The sequence below is a fragment of the Gordionus sp. m RMFG-2023 genome, chromosome 3, assembly GCF_954871325.1.
Source record: "Gordionus sp. m RMFG-2023 chromosome 3, tfGorSpeb1-WG-v2, whole genome shotgun sequence".
Classification (NCBI taxonomy): Eukaryota; Metazoa; Nematomorpha; class Gordioida; order Chordodea; family Parachordodidae; genus Gordionus; species Gordionus sp. m RMFG-2023.
In genome coordinates this window covers 45431334-45453569 of record NC_088777.1, presented here as the reverse complement: position 1 = coordinate 45453569, position 22236 = coordinate 45431334, and the positions used below count along the sequence as shown (strand labels likewise).

The 22236-nt window shown below is 25.9% G+C and overlaps 2 protein-coding genes across 2 annotated transcripts; both read right to left on the bottom strand.

The window, feature by feature from the left end:
• Nucleotides 1-215: 215 nt before the first annotated feature.
• Nucleotides 216-1113, bottom strand: LOC135927506 (uncharacterized). Its single transcript, XM_065463523.1, has 4 exons — nt 1022-1113; nt 856-974; nt 709-813; nt 216-317 (listed from the first exon to the last, which is right to left on the bottom strand). Exons 1-4 carry the CDS (start codon nt 1068-1070, stop codon nt 276-278), a joined length of 315 nt encoding a protein of 104 aa, XP_065319595.1. The 5' UTR covers nt 1071-1113; the 3' UTR covers nt 216-275.
• Nucleotides 1114-8817: 7704 nt separating this feature from the next.
• Nucleotides 8818-11833, bottom strand: LOC135927034 (chorion peroxidase-like). Its single transcript, XM_065462970.1, has 10 exons — nt 11608-11833; nt 11305-11475; nt 11099-11257; nt 10963-11064; nt 10787-10915; nt 10619-10739; nt 10191-10403; nt 9418-9579; nt 8994-9193; nt 8818-8927 (listed from the first exon to the last, which is right to left on the bottom strand). The coding sequence occupies exons 1-10, from the start codon at nt 11831-11833 to the stop codon at nt 8818-8820; spliced, it is 1593 nt and encodes a 530-aa protein (XP_065319042.1).
• Nucleotides 11834-22236: the final 10403 nt, after the last annotated feature.

Here is a 22236-nt window from a genome sequence, read left to right as displayed (position 1 = left end):
TTTTTGAGAAGGTCAGCAGAAAATCTCGTTTTTTGGTCGATTTGACATGGAATCACCCTAATTTAAAAAAAGGCTAAAATAAATTTAAAACTAAAACTACAGAGTTAATGGGTCAAAAATTAAAAATAAGAAATAGATTAGGCATTGATATTTTTAAAAAATCTAATTTCTACAATTTTAAAAAGTGTGATCTATATATCAAATTTGTTAGATAATCCTTTTTAAAATATTATGGCATCAAAAGGATGAAGCTGTTCATATTGACTATTTAGAGTTTATTTCTGGTTCAAGTGACAAACATTTTGATGGTTTAGGTTCTATAAATAATAATGGTAATGGTTAATAGCTGTTAGTTTGTTGAATTTTCAGGTCGATAATATAAATAACACAACATTTAAACAATATATAAAAATTAAAAGCATCTTTTAAAAACCAGTTTCAGAAAAGTTCATGCTAAATTTAAAATGGGTTATGACTCATAGAATTGTCTCAGTTCCAGACTTTACATTTTGTTATTTTTTTTTTAACTTTAAGGGTTAGGATAAGTAGTAAAGTTTTATATACAAAATATTTCTGACTTAAAATAATTATTAAGTTATTCAACTAATTATATGCACAAAATAATATTGATTACATAGCATCTGACAAATTTTATATTTATAATCCTTAACTAAGTACATAGAAAGATATATAAAAATATATTCAAACCAAATATTTCCTTAATAATTTATTTAATTGTTTGGTGGGATATCGAGTTTTTCCAGACAAGGCTATTATATTTTCATTTTCAATTTTTTGTTTGGCTAAGGTGTTCTTAAAAGATATGTAGAAGTTTTATATTTTTTTAAAAATTACTTTATGGTCATCATAACATGTTTGGAAACCTTTAATTTCTATGTCACAATATTCTTGAGAAAAATCATTTTTCTTTAAACAAGCTAGCAGATTAAATATCTCTTGCAAGCAAGATACACCTGTATAATTATTATAAAACATTTAGTTTTTATAAAAAAAATTAAACTTTTATGAGATTTCTCTACTTTATAACTCACTTCTTGTTTTAATTTCATAGGTAATATAATACTATTAGCATAAAGTTCTTTCCTAGCATAATGTTTTCGCATATAAAAAGAAGGGGTATACAAACGCATTGCTTTTTTTTAAATTTAAATTTATAGGAGCTTTCCTAAAATGTGGAGATTGATGACAAGTCACGTTAAATTAAATATTGAAATATCATTTATAATTTTTTAAAGTGCGATTTACAAAGATTGTTCGATTACATTTTTAGCCATTTGAACCTATAATAAACACTATGAATGATCACTCCTCGTTTTTATAAACATGCACTTCTACCAAAGGTCGGGGGGGGGGATAAAATCCTAGATGATGACATTTTGCTGAAACAAAATGATTATTGAGCATATTTAGATATTTAATTTTTGCATTGGGCCACAGTCGAGTTGTCTTTTAAAGCTAGACCCTGGTCCGAATCAAAGAAAGAGTCTTCAATGTTCAACCCTGATCCCATTCCAACCTTTGAGCAGTCCCTTTAGTCTCTAGTTGGGGGGTGATGATTATGATACAATGCGAGAATGGCCCAATTCAGGAATTTTTAACATAAGATTCATATTTATATGAAATATATTTTAAATTAAAAAAATATATGAAGCACGGGGTAAAATTTAAGGTCATAGATATGGTTTAGGGTTAATTAGTTTGAGAGATATGGGTTAGAGTACATATTTTTATTCTTTTTTATAATCTATTTATAGAATAATAGCAATATAAATCAGCGATGCTAACGACAATTTCCTTGGATTAAATTATAATTAAAATATTTTTATAAAATGTAATAAAATTTTATACAGATAAGAAGATTTTCATTTTTCTTACTAATGATATTGGCTAACTTTATATAAATTATTAATTGATAAAATATATAAATTATTAATTAAAAATATACAAACAAATTATGATATAGGCTTTCAAATTATCATTGACTTCTTAAAAATAAATTTAAGACTAAAATATGATAATTTTACATTAAAAAGCTAATTCATTCCTTAACTTTTCTGCATATGCAATGACGTAAGAATTTATTTTTGTATATTGATTGCGATGATCATGCATAATGAGGCTAAACTTTAAATAAAATTTTAGTCCGAATTTGTTTTGATTTGTATTGATTAAAACCTCTTACCATTCTAGACGTCTTAATATGTAGTTAATAATTTATGTGATACTTTTATGTTTATCACTAATTTCGTTTGTTTATAAGTATTATTTCTTTCCCTTTTCTAAAATATATAATGTTTTACCCTAAAATGAAATACCCAATTTTAATTCACTTTACATAAGGTGAATAATAGTGTTTAATTATAATATGTGACATCTTTTAGCAACTTGAAAATATTAATTTGATTAAAATTAGAATATTTATTTGGAAGTCATATCTTTTTTAAAAAACATAATTTTTATAAATAAGTTTAATATTAAGTGAAACATTGATAACATATTTTAAATAGCTAAATCGTTATATCAAAAGTACAATGAATTAAATTAAAAATGACATATGTAGGTTCTATCAGCTTTGTCATATAAATTCTTCCGTTATGCTTATCAATTATAATAAATATTAAAATTATGCATGAATGAGTATAACATGACTTCTATTAAAGAAATATTATCATATTTAATTTAGATTATTAGTTATCTATATTAAATCTAATCAACTATAATATATATTAATATAAAAGGGTATAGTTATTATCTATCCGATATGACCGATTTTTTATGTAGAAACACATTTTTGTGAACAATTATTTCAATTTCAACTTTATTTAATATATAACTTTGCTTCAATTTTAATATATTTATTTGTAATTTTAAAACATTTAATTGCAGGTACATTCTTTTTGCACATAAAAAAAGTAAGAATATTTATAAACTTAGCCATAGTGAGAAAAAGAAACATATATTTTTTACTAATTTTGAATTGAAATCAATTTCCCCTCCTTTTATACTTTTATGAAAATATAAATATTAAAGTAGAATCCTTTCTAAAATAGAATTTAGATCCTCCCTTTGACTTGCTTTCTTTAATGCACTCATCCAACATTCTTCAACCTTTTAAAAAATAGCGATTTCTATTCCCTTCACTGGGTTGATATTGTGAGAGATGATAGACCTACGCCAAATGGCGTATTAGCAAGAAATAAAAGATACATTTTTTCTTATTTATACGCATTTTCCGAATCGATAAAAAGTTCCGAAGTTTAAAAAACGAAGTTAATTGCCCAATATTTTTTGATGATGTTCGCAATAGTTCTTAGTTCTTACCAAAGGTATATTGTTGATATAGACAAATTTATAAACCTTTTTAATTAGATAATAAAAAAATCTTCTTTAAACCTTTTGAAGAATCTTCAAGGGACCTAGTAGAGGTAGACTTTGTACACTCAGGCTCAAAGTTAAAAAATTGTAATTATTTACAGTTAATTATAATTATTTACAGTTAATTGTAATTCTTAAAAATCATGATTAATTTACTTTTTTAAATATTTAAAGCTATAGATGACACATTCATTAAAATCATTCAACATACATTTAAAATACATTTAAACATTTTTATAATCCAACTACCAATATTTAGAGAAAATATGCTTCTAAAATTTAGTGTCAGTAAAAAAGAAAGTCCCCCAAAATATAGGAAGTGTGCTAACTGTTCCATCACAGATGGAAACAATTGAACCAGAAAATTTACCTGATTATATAGGTTAATATTTTATAAATTATAGTTGTATTTTTTTATACTAATATTCATAGGATATGGTTTTGTTTCTTTCTTTACCTTAAATTTTAATGATTATATCCTATATTCAGAACATTCTTTTTTTTAAAGCATGATTGATTTTTAGATAGTAACATTTTATTTTTTTTTAAAAATAATTAGATCTGTTTACAGGAAAACAAGACTCCTATGGTTTGATTAGATCACATATGGTCCAGAAAAAAAAATATATTAGATTATGCTTAAGGTCAAAATACATGTGAAAGTGATGTACAACAGTATATAATAGAAAAGGTAAATAAGAATACTGAATGGGTAATGATGCAAAGTGTTGCCACATTTCACAATACCCCGATTATGGTGTATGCTAACTATGGAGCTTCATTTTGCTAGCAAATGTATCCGCTATTTAAATATGATGATGGAAATATAAAAACATTATATTAACAATTCTGGATCCCATGGTTAAAGTTATTGATTTTAAAGATTAATCACAAATGTTGATAATTTTACTAAAAGTATTTTAGTTGATTGTATTTGTCTAGTTTTTATGCCTATCTCTTTTTATTTATCTTATTTTAAGCATATTATAAATAAATATATAGAATAAAGATATATTTTTTAATCATACCATTTTTATATACATTTCATTACAACACCATATAATCTAACCAATTATTACGTTTACTTTAGATTAATTTGTATTGCTTGTACAATTTTTCCCAATTTCTAAAAATAAATTTGGAAATTTTTTTAAAATCTAAATTAATCTTTTTTTTAAATCATCAACTCAAAAATGACTATATTAATAATTTAGTATATAACATGAATATCATTTTTTAATATAAAAAAAATTGCCGCCAAATAAGTTTTAATAAAATGTTAAAATTCATAATGAATATTTAAATGGCAAAAATTTTGCCAAAATACATAATTTGACCAGTTTGAAGTAATTCTAGAAACCCTGAAGAACCATAAGAAAATCTCAAGAAGTCTTTTAGAAATTGTTATAAATATTTTCCAAATGGTAGGCAAATTAATTAAGAAGATTATGGGAGTTCATTAAGAGTAATTTATTTTTCTAAACTCTCTTTATTAAAAAAAATATCAAAAGATAAATTTATAAATTTCAACATAAATTCAATAAAAAAATTTATATAAAAAATGAGCAATTGTTTGTAGATTTGAAGCTTGCTAGGGATTGTTGTGTGTCAATTTTAAAGAATAAGTCATCACAAGGTAAAAACTTTAATGTTTCCAAGTAACCTTTAAAATAAAACATACAATATAATTTAAAATGTATTTCTTTATATTTATTATTTTCTCAATCATTCTAAATTTCCTAATTCATTGCCATCTTATTTTTATTTTATAAACAACTATAATTACTTGGAGTGACCAAAATTTAAAAAAAATGATATATAACATTACTGAAAAGATGGCAATAAATTCTGAGGTAATTGAATTCGTTTACGATATTATTTATACATCCATTTTCTTGACCACTTAGTAACTTTTTATCGATTCGGAAAATGCGTATAAATAAGAAAAAATATAGCTTTTATTTATTGCTAATAAGCCATTTGGCGTAAGTCTATCATTTCCCTGATATTGACATTATAATTTTATTCAACTAAAACTTTTAAAAATAATAATGATTAGACTCAAAAAATATTGATAATTATTGAATAAGTGGCATGGATGAGGGATAAGGTACTTTAATATTGATATCAACACGAAAATTAACTTTTATTTTATTAAATTGATTAAACTCTCCATCTTAATTTTGTATTTCCATGTACGGGAAAATATCCAAAGGATCTATGATTAAACCATATTATTGGCGCATTTAATATTGTAATAAAATTTTTACATTAAAAAAATTGTAATAAATTTAATAAAATAAATTAAAGGTGACTACCCATAGATACTATAATTAGTATTAAACCTATTTACCTTTTATATTTCCATGTGTAAAAGTGCATAGTATTGCTTTACGAAACAATCACTCAATCATAACGCTTGAGGGAAAATAAATCTTCATTGTAATCGTTCGTAATTTTACAGTGATCATTTTTTTCTTATTTTGGTATTGAAATAACATTTTTTAAAAAGGCCGCCCATCTATTTGACTATTTTAATAGTAACGCTACTAAAATATATATCAAAGCTACTAGTGGCATCGAGTCTCATAATTTAAAATACGTTAAAAAGAAATAATAGGTAATATTTATGCATATATTTTGCTTAATGATCTTAGGGCTGTGTAAATATGAGTATCAGATTTGTATCAAATTTTTAAAAATATAACTCGATTCAAAATATAATATAATTTGAACCAAAAATTAAAATAATTTTGATGAAATCTAAATGTATTTTTATGTAATTTTTAGATTCGCAATCTCCCGATATTCAAGACCCAATGCGTACTGTTATAATTTTTATTTTTTCGCATAATTAGTTTCTGTTATTGGCTGGAAATATTGATTGATGAATTAGTATGTACCAATAATATATTTTATATAAGTATACCAAGATAATCAGTGCTAGTAGTGTTATTAAACGGCTCGATTTGATTTGGATTTTAAAAACGGCTAACTCAATATCTTGGCTAGTTACTCAAGCCTAAAAATTTTGGTCATAGATGCCTTATAGATTAGATATTTATTAGCAACATCTTGAGGCTTGTGCAATATTTTTCTGGCTAGAATTTTGAGTTAGTCATTTTTAAAAAATCTGCTCAATCGAGAGTGCTTACATAATTTTCTTTCTTTGATTTTTTTAAATAATGCATTTACGTTTAAACTATCTCCCAAACGAGTTAAACAACTAAAATATAATATGTACCTTGCACTAATTTATTTATAAGCACTAATAAATCACAAAACATTAGATTTTTATATTAGTACTAAGATATAAAGATATTGCAATTTTTAAAAAAAATATGCGGAAAAATATATTAATTTTATTTAGAAATTTTTAAGAAAAAAGAAGGGAAGCAATGCTTTCCATGCTTCTATAAACGCTTTGTCGCTGAAGGTAAACGCCTCTATTTGAGCCGATTTAAAACGGCTAACTCAATATTTTTTCTAGAAATATCTCGTAAGACTAAAGTTATATCTCTTAGAGGGCACAAAGACTTAGACATCCATTAACTAAATATCTAGGCTTAGGTTATATTTTACTGCCTTAAATATTAAGTTAGTGTTTAATAGCACAACCCATATTTAAAGTAAAAAAATTTGACATAATTTTAAAAGGCTACTAAAATAGATTCGCTACATTTAGAATTTATTAGCTATAGCCCATTATTTTTTTTGGAAAAGTCTTTGTAGCCAGATAGCTACTTTTTACAGTATAGCCATGAATCCTAGTCATGTCGTATTTATAGATGTTCCTTGATTTTATCCTTGACTTTGAATCATTCAAGCCTCTAGATAAATTCTTTAATACACTTGTTCATTATTTTAAAAACCAAACATTTATTAGCTAAAGCCCATTATTTTTTTGGAAAAGTCTTTGTGATAGCTACTTTTTACAGTAACGCCATGAATCCTAGTCATGTCATATTTATAGATGTTCCTTGATTTTATCCTGTTTGACTTTGAATCATTCAAGCCTCTAGATAAATTCTTTAATACACTTGTTCATTATTTAAAAAACCAAACTACTTGCACCTTATTTTCACCCCTCGATACTTTTCCTTAACCAACATCTCATTTTATTTTATTTCATTATATTCTTTTGATTTTCATCGGAACTCCATCATTTTGTATCATGGTACTTTTATTTGATTGAACTCTAATACTCCATGCTCGCTTCTTAATCATTCATGTAAATTATTTCACATCAAAGTCATATACACAATTATACCCATCTTATTTTTATTTTCCGATGTGTTTTACTCGGAATATCTAGCTTAAATTTATATTTTTATCATCAGTGATTATTACATTATTTATTTTAAACAAGTTTTCTTTTAGTATGAATTAAGCATTTTTCTTTTGATCTTTGCATAAGAATTACATATAATACTTATTTATGGGAAAATCATTTTATTGTACAAAAAATTGAATATAGAAAATATAAAACATGATAGACTATAAAATCTGTACATTTTTTAAATGCAAAATAATTTATATACAATAATTATATATTTTCGGTTTTTGGCGCATTCCAATGCAAAAATAAAAATGTTACATAATTTGTGATTTTATTCGTAAAAGGTTTATCTGTTCGTGCTTTATTTTTATCTTACTTTCTTCAAAATATATAAGTCTGTTAATTATTCACGCCAATGTCTGAAATCAATTCCTTGAACATCTCTACAATAAACGACCGGGTTTCTAGATAAAATTGAATTTAAATTTTACATTATTATGCAAATTATTATATTTTTGTTTTCTAGTATGTAATTCAATAAGATATATAATAACGAAGATTATAATTATAACATCCATTCCTTTATAAACTTATATTATATCCCTTCTTTGTCTTTATTTATTATATTATATTTTAATTAATTAATTATTTTTTTTTGGGGGGGGGGGGGGGTTGGGTATTTTTTGTAAATTTAGATATTAGTTAATAACTTAATTATTATAATAAAACAAAATTTAATTTATTTGCCTCATTTCCGGCTTACCATTTTCACAATATTTGGCATCATATTGTACAGCATTACTCAACATATTATTATTTATGTTAGAAATTTATGAAATATGATTAGTTCTAATAAAAGTTGTATGATGGTTAATTATTCCTTTCTCCCCTCTCTCTTGTAGCTCGCCTATAATAATAGTAAAGTTATTACTATAATAAATTACAAATAAATTGTCTTTTTTACACCAAATTTTTGTTACACAACATGTGTTTTAGAATAAAGCAATTTGTAAAAAATTTATTTTAAAGACTGAAGTATTATATAAACTTGCTATAACCCCAATTCGCTTATATCATAGTTTAGCATCATTATTTAGCTCCACCCGGTACATATATATTTTATTTTATATTTAAAAAAAATCCTACTCGAAATCAGGTTTAATGAACACGTTTCTTGATATCGAGTCTATAGTATAAGAATTATCGCAAATCACCCTACTTAACCTGACTTTACGTATTTCTTGTAATTGTCCTAAAATATTGTTAGTAATTGAAAAGGATTTTGTTAAACAACAATGATTTTTATAAAATATTTTACTTGGTGTAAAAGCGTGACTAATAATGTTAGAATTATCGTTTTCATACCAAAATCTATCACCATACCTGAAATTTTTATATTGGTTACCGATTATGCAAGAAAATGTAGGACCCAATATACCGTCACTCTCTTTTGCGCCATTTTTTCGAAGAACTATTTCCGCAACTCCCCCAATAAATATATCTACGTCGTCAACGTTCCTATATAAATTTAGACATTTTAATACATTTGCAATATTGTCGTGACTTACAATTTTATTTCAAACTTATTAATATGAATTTTCGAATCATTTAAATCAGGCAGAAAGTTATCTTTAGTGATGGAAGTTTTGTGAATAACCAAAAAAAATTGTTAATTATATTATAGTGGTTGCTTTCAGGCAATCATAAAAGTTTAATTTAAATATGTTGTACATAATAATTACTCATATGTTGCTCTCATTCCATCAATAGCCGAAGGAATTATGTGATTCCTCATATCATCCCAATTCCTATATCTTAGCAAGCCACAAAATTCTCTCCATTCATTATAGCTGGGGACCCCTTGTTCTCTTCCTCGTAGTAATTCAATGCAATCAAATCCATTCCTATCCAAGAATAATAGGTGTTAAGTTATACTATAATTAAAATCAGATGGTCTCTCTATTCTTAGAAAAGTATATTTTTTAAATTATATTATAATTCCTTATAATGTTTCAGATGATTGTATTTAGATATTATGATAATTTTCGTTAAAGGTAGGCGTATTGTAAAAATATTCCCCTCTCCCTATCGAAAAAACCAATCCTAATAGCCTCCTTCTCGTAATTTACCACTCGAAGCTACTGTATCTACCAAAATTTTACTATTTGCCCTTGCCATGCTGCATTGCAAACACCACCGTAATATATTTAATGTGATAATTTAAAAATATTAAATAAACCATATTTTTCATGGGGAAGTTTAAAGAGATGATTACGAACATCTTCAACTATATGATTGTCCATATTTTGAGCATGTTGATGAAAAAAGCCTCTTAAAAGTGGATCCATTCCCTCGGGTATATTTCTGTAAACGTGTTGTGGTTGAAAAAAATCGGTCTTTAGGCTCAGAGTAGACATATGCACATTTTTGCTGTTTATTCTAAACATGTCTTTGCTAAAGTTTTATAATCAGTTATAAAATAATTTACAAAGGAAAAAAAAAATTAAGCTTAAACTTTATCAAACTATGTCCAAATCGAAAAGCTGCCGTTACAAATCCATGATCAACCGAAGCATCCACTTCTTGATTATACCCTACAAAATATCCAGTGTTCTTAAGTCCGAGTCCAAATTTTTCCAAGTTACTTTGACCCAATAGGATCGGTATAAATTCCTTGAAACATATGTGTTGAATTTCTGCAATCAAGATTCTTCTAGATTCTTGATATCTATCAAATATTAAATTTAATTAAAATATAAATTAAAAATTGCTCATAGTTATATATTTATCCTAAACATAATATATCACTATAGATAAATTTTTAAATTCGAGTGTAAATGGAAAAATTAATTCGAGTGAATCTGCGATCTTTTGATTATTAATCTATGCACTGTTATAAAAAATAAATAATAAACTAAAAAAAATAAAATGATATTTACTTACAATCTTTCATCATTCCAGCGAGGATTTATTTTTTGCAAACTTTGTGCAATTCGATTGTGTTCTCGAAAGAATAAGGTATGGAAAACAATCAATAAAGAATTTTCATTAGCTCTTGCGTCTCCTGTGTTACGAACATCATTAAATTATAAGTGAATTTATAGAATTTACCAGCAGCAAAACATTTGTAAGGTCCAGCTTTGCGTCTCATTTCGCATTGATTTGTAGTCGATATATTCGCGATAGGCATTAATGTTTTTAACCTTGGATTTAAGCTATTTTGTTGAACTTTTAATTCGCCTAAAAAAATTATTATATAACACATAATTATTATTGATAAATTTTACCCCTAGAAAAAGCTCTAAGTCTATTATTCACTTCTATTGTAGACCCATATATCGGGGAGCCATCAATATAGGAAGTGACGTCATTATTTTGATTCCTAGGACCTAAGATTTTATAATTTTAAAAAACCTAATCTACAGTCCGTATCTATAGCGGGCAAAGATCTAACCACCTCCATGCAGGTTACTTTGTATTGACCGAAGAAGGCATCGTCTTCAGGAAAATCCATTTTCATACATAAAGGATGAAGTTTAGCACTTCCGGTATTGCAACATTTTACATTACCAAACATAAATCCTGATATGGAATAAAATAAATTTTTTTATGATTATACGCTTAAAAACCTGTTGGGCTAGAAGCGAATGCAACTTCGTGATCCATCAATAATCCAAATATCATCATCATATTGGTCACCGTTGAATGATTTTTTGGGTTAGTTTGCAGAACTGCATTACTAATAATTCTAGCATTTGGTAATTCCTCACCCTTTACAGATCTCCTAGGTTCATTCAAACCTATAACAAATAAAGGTAAAATAAAACAAATATATATTATGTTATGGTCAATACGCTTATAATTTTTTTATTTATTTATTTATTTGTTTATTCTTTATTTTTATTATGTATTTATTTATACTATATATATACCATCTCCATAATCAGCCGGAATAAATCTTTGAGCTGGATAATTAGACGAACCTCTGAAAGGATACTTTATATTGTTGCAAAAACCGTCTATTTCCCTGTAAGGTTGGTCGAAACTACATTTCCTCTCGCTCCTCATTGGGTCATAATTATAAGGACATTCGCTTTCCATAACCGTAGAGTTAAGGTCTAAAGAATGCAAATATTCTGCTAATGTATTTTTATCCATTGTCTGGTGTTGTCTATTATAAATAAATAAACAGAGTGACATAACATCTTAGGCTGACTCATCCTCGCAAACGCGTAACCAATGGGGAGAATCGCAAATTTGACTGTTTTCATAAATATAATTTTAAGCTAATAAAAAATTTACACTCCTCCCTCCCCCCCCCCACTACGTCATAATTTTGCAATATCAATTAGAGTTTATCTTTGCTGCTAGTTGCATTATTAAATTTTCTTATATGAACAGGTAAATATGAATATTTTCATAATATTTATCTAGACGTTGAATTTCTAAATCTTATATAACATTTTAATTAAGCCTCGTTACCTAGGCAATTGATGTGATATAAATGCTGACTCAATTGAAGAATATTATAACATATCCATTTTCATCCGATTCTTAGATACTTTTTTATCGCAAATTAAAGTATTTTTGGATACAAGTCTTTAGCACTCTTCAAATTTTATTACCTAAAGACCCTTTTTCGCTTTCCGATGCCACTATTGGTAAAATTATATTTAGCATTTTATTCTTATGATATTGATAATAAAATCAATCAGTGAATTTGAATTGTTGTATAAATATTTACTACGTTTGGTTATTTTACCTAAGCATGCTATTGATGCGCTCAATCGGTGTAAGTAAACCTTGGCTCAATTTCCAAATATTTTGAAGTTGTTTTATATTCTTGAATTTCCTATTACAACATGTGCGAATGTAAGGACCTTTTCCAACTTGAGAAGGTTGAAAACTTATTTACGAAATGCTATTACCGAATTTCGGCTAAAAGGGTTAGCTTTGCTAAATATCTATAGAGATTTGGTTCCAAAGACAAACGAAATTCTTGAAGAATTGGCAAATTTTCCACGAAAATAAAAAATCACATTATAATTATAGTATTTAATAAATTTTTTGTATAATATTTTACTTGATAAGAAGTTATAAAAACTTGTTTTTTAAATTATTTTCTGTCAATATTTTATACACACTACAATTAGTATTTTCAATAAAATTTTATTCTATTTATATTGTATGAGAATTTAAGCTGTGGCTAGGTTTTAAAGCCAATTTTATAAAAAAAAATGACACTAAATTTTATTTCAATTTTATATTTAAAAAAAATTTATTAAATATAATATGCCTAACTTAAAATAATAAAAAAACCTTTATTTCTTCTTTAAATATTCGTAATCGCGAATTAGTAAATAAAAGCTAACCTCGCAAGATTTGCGAATGCAATTCTAAGTTATCAAAATACTTTATTTCAAAATTATAAAAGTAAAAATGTTTTGCAAGTATGAACTCAGACCAACAAATTTTAGATAACAGTTTCTTGGCCTTCTACAAGTAATTGCTTTGCCACTAAATTATCAGTATCAGAATCAGAAAAAAAGGATATAAAATATGGCATCCCTCTACCAGAATTGTTAAATATCCAGATGCATTTTCAGCTGTATCTGTATCTATTTATAGATTTATTTAATTTTATGTTTTTTATTATATTAATATTTTTTAAATTTAATCCTATTAAGGATTTAAAATATTATTAATTTTATTCAGCACTCCTAAGAGCATGGTCGGGCACTTTACTCTAAAAATTTAATGGTTACCTTCGCAGTTATTCAATGAGTAATGATGTTACTCTCGTCATCTTAAAAAAAATTAAAGGTTACGTTGCCGTTATTCAGAACATTTAAGGTTACAAAAACTCGCCGTTATATTAAAAAAAATTGTAATGCCGTTATATTAAAAAAAATTGTAATCCTTCATTTCTCTGCAAGTCATTTAAAGTAATAAAAGGCAATATAAACTGTAGCACTAGTTTCTATATATTATATCTTTATTAATATAATAACAATAAAATATTATAATTTTAAGTATTTGATAAAAGAAAGTATAATTAGTCTATTAATCGAATTAGCAAAAAAAAAAGGTGGTTAAATATGTAATATAACGAATAAAAATTTCTTGATTATGGGATATTAATGTAGTATATATTAATTTCAAATGATGGATCATGAAGATATAAAATTACTTCATTCTTAGCATCATTTAAATATTTTATATAGTCTAGCTCCAACTAGGAAATCAAATTTTTTTTGTAGGAGTGGTGGCATCTTGAGAACTGGACTTAGAAATAAGCACAAGAGATTTTATCTAGTGTTGTTAATTGGTTGGTTGTGTAAAACCCAGACCCGCGGCTTGGGTCTAAAAATTTGACCAAAACAGCTTTGAGCACGAACCCCGAGCACAGGTCTGAACCCTGAGATTTATTTTTTCTTACATTTCATTTATCCTAGCCCCAGGTGTAATCCATAGGTAGGTCTAAACCCCAGGTCTGAACTCTGGGTGGCCTGAGCACATAAAAGAGTCGTAAATTTTACGACCAAGCAAATTAACAACACTAATCTTATCTCTAAAGAGATATCTACAATAAGTTTTCAAAAAATTATCATAATTCATGTTTTAAATTTTATCAATTTAGGGTGTAAATAAATGAATGAATAAATTAAATTACCAAAAATAAACGACGTTACTCAAAAAATGTAACGATTATAGAAATATTCGTCGCATTTTTGTAAAGCTACGTGTAACGTTGTTATTGAAATAATTCCTTTAGAATACGATAAGTAATTTCGGGGTTAATTATAATTTTTATAGTACCATCATTAAGAACGACTAAAAAGAAAATAAGAAATATAAAAGGTCTATTAAAGTCATGGGATACACTTATTGAGAAAGATCCTTCTAGAGAAAATCTATTTAATTTTGAAAGTGGGTTTATGTCCTCAAAATTTATAATATATCCCGAGTGTTATTACGTGATAACAGTTAGGTAAAAAAAATGGCTTCCTGTAATTGGATATTATATATGTTTAGGTTCACCATTTTTTAATAAGATTTATTGTAGTGGTTACAATCATTAATAAATTTATTATCAACCTCCCAACCCCACCTAACATAACTGCTGTAAGATTTTGCTAAACCCCAAATGGGTAAGGATATAAATTTTAGCACCCATCAAACTATGACTGATTATTTTAAAAAGGAGTCGTGTTTTACTACATTCAAAGGATATCCAAAAATATATGAAGCTACCCTTCAGTGCACCAGTTAAATTCTTTTTAGGTGTATTTATAAATATATTTAAACGGAGCTGCCTTACTAAATAATTAAAACTAAGAGTATTTTTTATATAATATTTTATATATAAATAAAATATAAAATATTGAACAGAATTAAAAAATACTTGGTTCAATTCAATCACAATTTGAGTTTTAATGTTAGATATTCAAGTTGGCATTATGCGTACATTACATGATCATAATAAAAAAATATATCTTGATTTGAATCTTTTTATATTTGAAAATTATATCTACATTTAGCTAGATACATTTTTGTTTTGAAAAGTATCTTTTAACACCTCTACACCCTACCCTTTTATCCTAATGCCGAAAGCATCTTCAACTCGCTATACGCCACTTAGGTTTCAATCAAAATCCCCCCCCCCCCAACTCCATTCTTGGTAGAAATATTTATCTAACATATGATATAAATCTTTTTTTTAAATACATCAAAAATCAAAGAACATTACTGCATTAATTTTTTGAGACCATCGGCTGCCATGGTTGAAACAAACCCCATTTTTATTTTCATGTTCTCGATAATCTCTGCTCCTCCGGTGTTTGGGTTAGCTGTTTTATAAAAATAAATGAGGCAATTATTTATTTATTTTTGTTTGAAAAAGTGGGAAATATTTTATGACTAGCTAATAGCTCGTCAAGAATGACGGGGAATAAGGATTTTCTCCTTTATTATAATTTGCTTCTATTTGATACCTTTAAATATTTTATGTGTACACAAATATTCCTTATTTTATGTGTACACAAATATTCCTTATCTCCCCTTCGGAGGCTTAGACTCGCCCTCATTACAATCAAAAAAAATTTAATTCCCTTTTATTTGATACCCATATCAATATTTATATTCCTCCCCCTCCCCCTCAACCCCATACCAAGTTTGACCCATTAAGGCCAAGAGTGAATACTATAATTTCACTTATTTGATACCCATATAAAATTTTTATTATCAACCCCCGCCCCCCCCCCTCCTTCAACTTAGAGTGATAATTAGATATATTTTTAGAGTTAAAAAAATAAGCTTAAATTACAATTTTTGAATTCCTTCCAGAGACCTGCCGATATCATAATTTAAAGCCCGACAAGGATTTATAAAATTTAATAATCAAACCCGGCCCAAATTTTAATTTTGATTATTTTATGGCCCGACTCGAAATATTTTAAAATGTTGTTATTTAGAACAATTTCGATATAACTTTTATTTACTATTTTTATCGGGGGCCCGGGTTTTATAAAAAATATCTTAGTCCCTGTCCGGATTTATTTTATATTTTACCGGGCTTTGGTCCGAGCTTACAGAACTCTGATTCCTTGTAATTCAACTAAAATATATAGCCTTACTTATAAATAACACAGCCTTGAGCTCTTTTTGAGCCATTTCTTCTACTCGCCGCATTGATTCATCGATGACATTATTAATATCCCTTCTGGATAGCCTAAAAGCTCTGTCATCAATGCCTGACACCCTTCTCACAGAATTAAAATCATTCCCGCGGAAATTCAAAAATTCTAAAATCGATTCTAATTGACAATGAGCAGAATATATTTGATTGAATATCAGAATAAACTGATGAATAGCTATGATTGATAATAAACGTTTTATCGTTATATAAAGATATTTGGAATTTCTTTTATAAGCTAATTGAATGAATTTCATGTTATATTCTATCCACAAAAAAAATGAGTTAGTATTTTTAAAATTTTTTCAGTCTATATTAATAGTATTTTTTTAAAAGAAAATTTAATTATAACTTTAAAAGCGAAAAACAATGTATTATCAATTTTATGCTAATCTAAACCTTTTTATATTAATTATATTTATTTTAATATTATTTATTTAAGGTTATTTAATATTTTCATAATTTTTTCTAGGAAAAAGAAATAAATATAAGAAAAAATATTTTTAAATACCTCTTCAAAATCATGATAAAAAAAAAAATATAAACTTCTTAGAAATGTTTATGCAGTTTTTAATTAATCAAAGAAATAATTGTAATATTAATTTTTTTCAAAAATGATTTTAAAGGTTTTCTTCTAAAAAATATTGAAAATTTTGAGGATTTCTTGCGTTTATTATTAATAAACTGTTTTATTCAGAGAAAAATAAAATAATATGTTATTGATTGTGAGTCTTCGAATTAATATATCAATGGCATATTTGGTATTTAAATTTTAAACCCACTTTTTTTCCTGAAAATATAACTTGATCAAAGAAATCAGTCACGCGATCCGAATTTCGCCTTAAGGAAAGGGGGTAATTTAAAGTATCATTTTGGATTAATTTTAATTTCAAAAGGCACATAGCAAAATTATCTAAAATTCATAGGTTAGGTATTTCAACAGTAAAATCAGATTTTAAATTTTTTAAAAAAATTGCTTAAAAAATGATTTAAAATTGAAAAAATCACACATTTCCTGAGAAAAAGCATATTGGCGCTAACATACATGTAATTAATTCAATTTATAAATCTACTATTTTATCAGAGCTAAATAAACATAAATACACCGATATAGTTAAGTATAACCGCTTTAATAAATTCTATAAATCTAATATAATGTCGATAATATAAATAAATAAATACATGCATAATATATTGCTATTTGCTATACTAATATATGAGTGTGCAAAGTCTAATGGATAAAAAAAAACAATTAATTAAAAATGTCAAATAGCTATGAAATAATTGATTTAAAAAAGGAGTAAATGGAATTTTAAAAAATATAAGTGGGAGCAAAGTGTTCCTACGAAGCACTTGTAATTCCCTCATAGAATTCCAAATAATTTTTGTTTTAGATAAAGGGATTTCCAAAGTCTTTATTTATATTTTCTTGCGAAAATTTCATAGATTGGGGAATGGGATTTCCCAAAACACTAAATATTATGGAATTAAAGATGAAAAATTTAATTGAACCTATATTTATTAAAATTTTTGTCATCTTAGAAAGCTTTTACCTGATTTTCATTTTCTCATCAATATTTAAGTTTCTAGCCCCTCCCCCTCCCAGATTCCACCCTTATATTCATTTTCATTAATTCTAAATCGGCCCCTCCTCTTTACATAATATTTGCCTCCTAATCGTTATATTTCGCCATATTTCATAACCATTGTATCCCCAGATCCTTCTAATTCACATACCATACACTTACTATGTAACCTAATATTTTACTCTCCTCCTTTATCCGTATGTATTTCTTTATCGGTTGTTGCTTCTCTCGGGGGGATTATCATTTTTTAATATGTATTTTTGTTATTTTTTTATGTATTTTTTTTTCTCTTTATTATTTTATATTAATATTAGATTGGTTCTTTTCCTGATTGGTTAATTTTTTGAGTATATACACCTACTTTAAAAATATTTATTTAAAAAAAAGGGAAAATAATATTAAGTTTGTATGGAAGGAATCATATTATATATACATAATACAATTTTTTTACACGTAAAACTGTTTATTAATTTAAATCCAATTATTAGCTATAAAAACCGTATTTTTAAAATATTACAAAATGTAAATTGTATAAGAGTTATTTATAAAAAAACATATTTTTAAAAAGTTTATAGGCAAAATTCTCCTACCCCCCACGGTGAGAATAATCGGAACTAAGAATTATTTTAAAAAAAAATATATTTTTAAAAAATTTGTAGGCAAAATTCTCCTACCCTCCCCGCCCCCTTTCCCATATATAAAACATAAAAAAATTACATAAAAATTAACACAAAAAAAACATTAAAAAAATAAAATAATAAGCCCCCAGAGAGAGGTAGCAACCAAAATAATAATAAAACCACATTTTCTGGATACAAACACGTTCTTCTTTGTTTTAAAAACCTTCCAGAAATGCGAAATCCCCGTTCGGAAAAAGCATTGATTGCTGCTAGGCCAATATTTTTTTAATCTTGATAACTTAGATTTTTTACTTGTCGTCTCCATCAGGATATCCGTTTGAAGTATATCTTCTTCTTCTTCAAGTATGGTTTTAAAATGGTAATTTAAATTAATTGTTTATAAATTGTATACTAAACTTAACCGTCTTCGTTAAATTATACAAATCAAACTCGTTACTTTAAAACTTTAATATTTTATTATTTCATTATGCGGTGCACGCTCTCCTCTGTTACAACTTCACCCTCTCATCTTTATGGTTTAAATTTGACGTTAATGATTTATTTCAAACATCTAATAAGTAAAAATAAATTCTTATTAATTTAATGCTAAGCTAATTTTATAATTTTATACCCTTTAATCGAAATCTTTGCTTTTGAATCGGTTTTCATCCACATAGATGTTATATACTTCTATGCAAATCAAATCCAACATGTTATGTTTTTTTTAACTTCAATAAGTTCTTCCGACGATTCCTCATTTGTCGGAACTTTGGTATTAAAAATGTGGAAATTTTATGGAGCATATGGATTTCAAATTTTTCAATTAATTTTTAGCTCTTTTCTATATTAAATCTATTTCTTTTTCGCAGTTTGTTTTTCTCTCCATTATAGCCGTATTATATTTAATACTAGAAGATAGCCCGTCAAAAATGATGGGGAATGAGAATTTTCTTCTTACTTTTATGATAGTTGTTACCTGTTATTTGAAAATAATATCCAATTATTATTCTTTTAATCCCTCCCCCCCCCCCTTCATGCCAGTTTTAATCCATTAAAACTAACTGTAAATACTATGGTTTGGTAAAATTAAATTTAAAGATTTTACATGATAATACCAATATTATTTGATAAATATTGATCATCCCAGGCAAAGTAGAAAGCCATAATAATTTTGAAAAATTTTTCCAAGCCCAGTGAATATAATAATTTTGGTAGTTGAGAACTGAAATAAAATATTTAATTAATCATAATGTTAAAAATACAATCAAAATCATTTCATGTGCCTAGGTTTTTTGATCAGGCCGAGCCCAGGCCTGCATAAAATTTTTTTAGGCCAATGTCTGACTCATAGTTAATAATAAAAAAATTCTCAAGCATTCTAGCTCATAATATTTTTAAAAAATTTTCCCCAAGCCCAGCCTAATATAATTTATAAAAATATTTCTCAAACCCAGCTCAACCTATATTGCAATAGAAAAAATAAAAAGACAGTCTAAGTTAACAAATAATAGGAGGTTAACTTTAATCATAGTCAAATTATATATAAGTAAAACAAAAAAGTTATACATTTAATCAAAAATGTTATAAGTTATGAAAAATATACATTCTACAATTAAATTATGAAGTTATGAGAAAATATACAAAACTATGGAATGCATGTAGAAAGGCCAATTTCAGAAAAGATAAGAGAGATGCAAATATTTACTTATGCATAAAAATTACCTAATTAAGAGATATAAAGTTGTATAAAATTCAATGTGGAATAAATCCTTCTTAAGGGTTTTAACATAAAACTCTCATCAAGCAATAATAAAATTTTAGATTATAAAATTAAAATTACTAAATATATAATTTATTAACATATTTTATAAAAATAATGGAAAATTTTAGAATAACCCCAAATCAATATAAATTTTTAAATAACACCTCATAAGATAGGAAAATTTCTGATTCGTCCCTCATCAAATAAAAGAGAAAATTCTGATTCCCCATATAATAGTTTAAATTTTAAATTATACATAAATTCAAGAATTAAAAAAGTATTTAAATAAATCTCGTACTTGAATTGGTACTTGATGCATATAAAGTTCTAAATGTATTTAATTATCTTGTGCAGAAAAATAGTTTGAATTTTAAAGTAGCTACAAACTTTGAATCGTATCTATTTGATTAATTTTATCAGATTAAGAAAAAAAAACATTTGCTTGGGTTCGAACCCAAGTCCAATAATCTATCTAGATTTGTAAGCGAAGTCTTGCCCGATCATAGGCACTTTTCAAAATTAACGATTTTTTGAATATATATATTATAAAGTGTGATATGAAAAGTGAGACATGAAAAGTGCGCCATGATTTTTGTGACAAGGCTTTTATATATATATTATAGATGCTAATGGAGAATAAGATCATACCTAATTTTTTTTTATAAATAAAGAAAAAATGTGCATAAATTATCAGTTTTTTAAAATCTTCTTTTTCATTGATCCCATTTTTTCAGTCTATAACGAGATCTTACAAACAATAAATATTCATCTTATGCTAAGTATTCCATATTATATCTATATTTTGTGCCAGGGTCTTGCTCAGATGTTTTACAATACCACTTTGTTTAAAACAAGTTGTCAATGATTTTAAGGTTGTCAAAATATTATTAATTTCAGGAGAATTTTTTTAAAATAAAGTTTGGCTGGAATGTATTGCGAAGTATTGTGTGCAACATCAGTTTATGTATTAAATATAAAATTTTAAAAAATAAAAGGAAAATATATTTATCTAAATATATGAATATTTTTTATTTGGCAGTATATCAGATTCAGAATCTCTAAAAAATAAAATTATCTAATATATATCCCAGTTGGCTCTGTACAAAGATGAGCTTGGTAAATTATTCCTAGGGAACACCAAGTTTTAGATTTTTTATACAATTCTTTAAGGATATTCTCTCTAAAATTATGAAATAATTTTTTTTAAATGTAATTTTCAATCTTTTAACAAATAGATTGATAAAGATATGTAATCGGCTCTTGTAAAATCCTCACACCAATTTTAATCATTCACTAAGTTTCAGAAAATTCTTATTTAAGATCATTAGTTATTTTCACTACGTATCTGCTAACTATTGTAAGGCATGGAATAATTTTTTCAACATCCAATTATCTACATGTGGCACCTATGCCGACAAATTCTTGTGAAAGATTTATAAATCTAGGTCCTTGAATGGTTTGAATTGGTCTATAAAAGGTTAGAATAATTTAATATAAAATGTCTCTAGCATAATATTTAACAAAATTGGTGATTAGACCTAATTTCATCGTCCTGTTTAATTGATAATTATATTTTTTAAATACCCGGTTATTTTTCCGTTATTTACCAAACCATCATAATTTGTAGACGAGCATTAATAGCTTAGAAAGGGATGTTTCCGATATGTTATTATATTTATATATGGATTCTCAATCCTTCCAGCAAATCTTTAGCTTTTTGTCATTTTAATTAAATATGATTATAAATTATTTACATATTAAAAGGTAATTATTATCTAATTCGCTTTCTTTTATAAAAATTATTTTTTAATTATTTAGATAAAATTTTTTAATTCCTTATATAATTTAAAATTTAATTTATTTTCAATTATTAAAAATTTAAATAAAATATAAATTAA

Coding starts and splice junctions, on each gene's coding strand:
- LOC135927034 (XM_065462970.1), bottom strand. CDS start 11,833: ATGGATAAAAATACATTAGCAGAATATTTGCATTCTTTAGACCTTAAC. Junction 10,740..10,786: donor TTACAAATGTTTTGCTGCTG/GTAAATTCTATA, acceptor TTCGTAACACAG/GAGACGCAAGAGCTAATGAA. Junction 9,580..10,190: donor TTTGGACATAGTTTGATAAA/GTTTAAGCTTAA, acceptor ATTCTTGGATAG/GAATGGATTTGATTGCATTG.
- LOC135927506 (XM_065463523.1), bottom strand. CDS start 1,070: ATGAAATTAAAACAAGAAGTGAGTTATAAAGTAGAGAAATCTCATAAA. Junction 814..855: donor CATGTTATGATGACCATAAA/GTAATTTTTAAA, acceptor ATATCTTTTAAG/AACACCTTAGCCAAACAAAA. Junction 318..708: donor AATTATTAAGGAAATATTTG/GTTTGAATATAT, acceptor TATTATTTATAG/AACCTAAACCATCAAAATGT.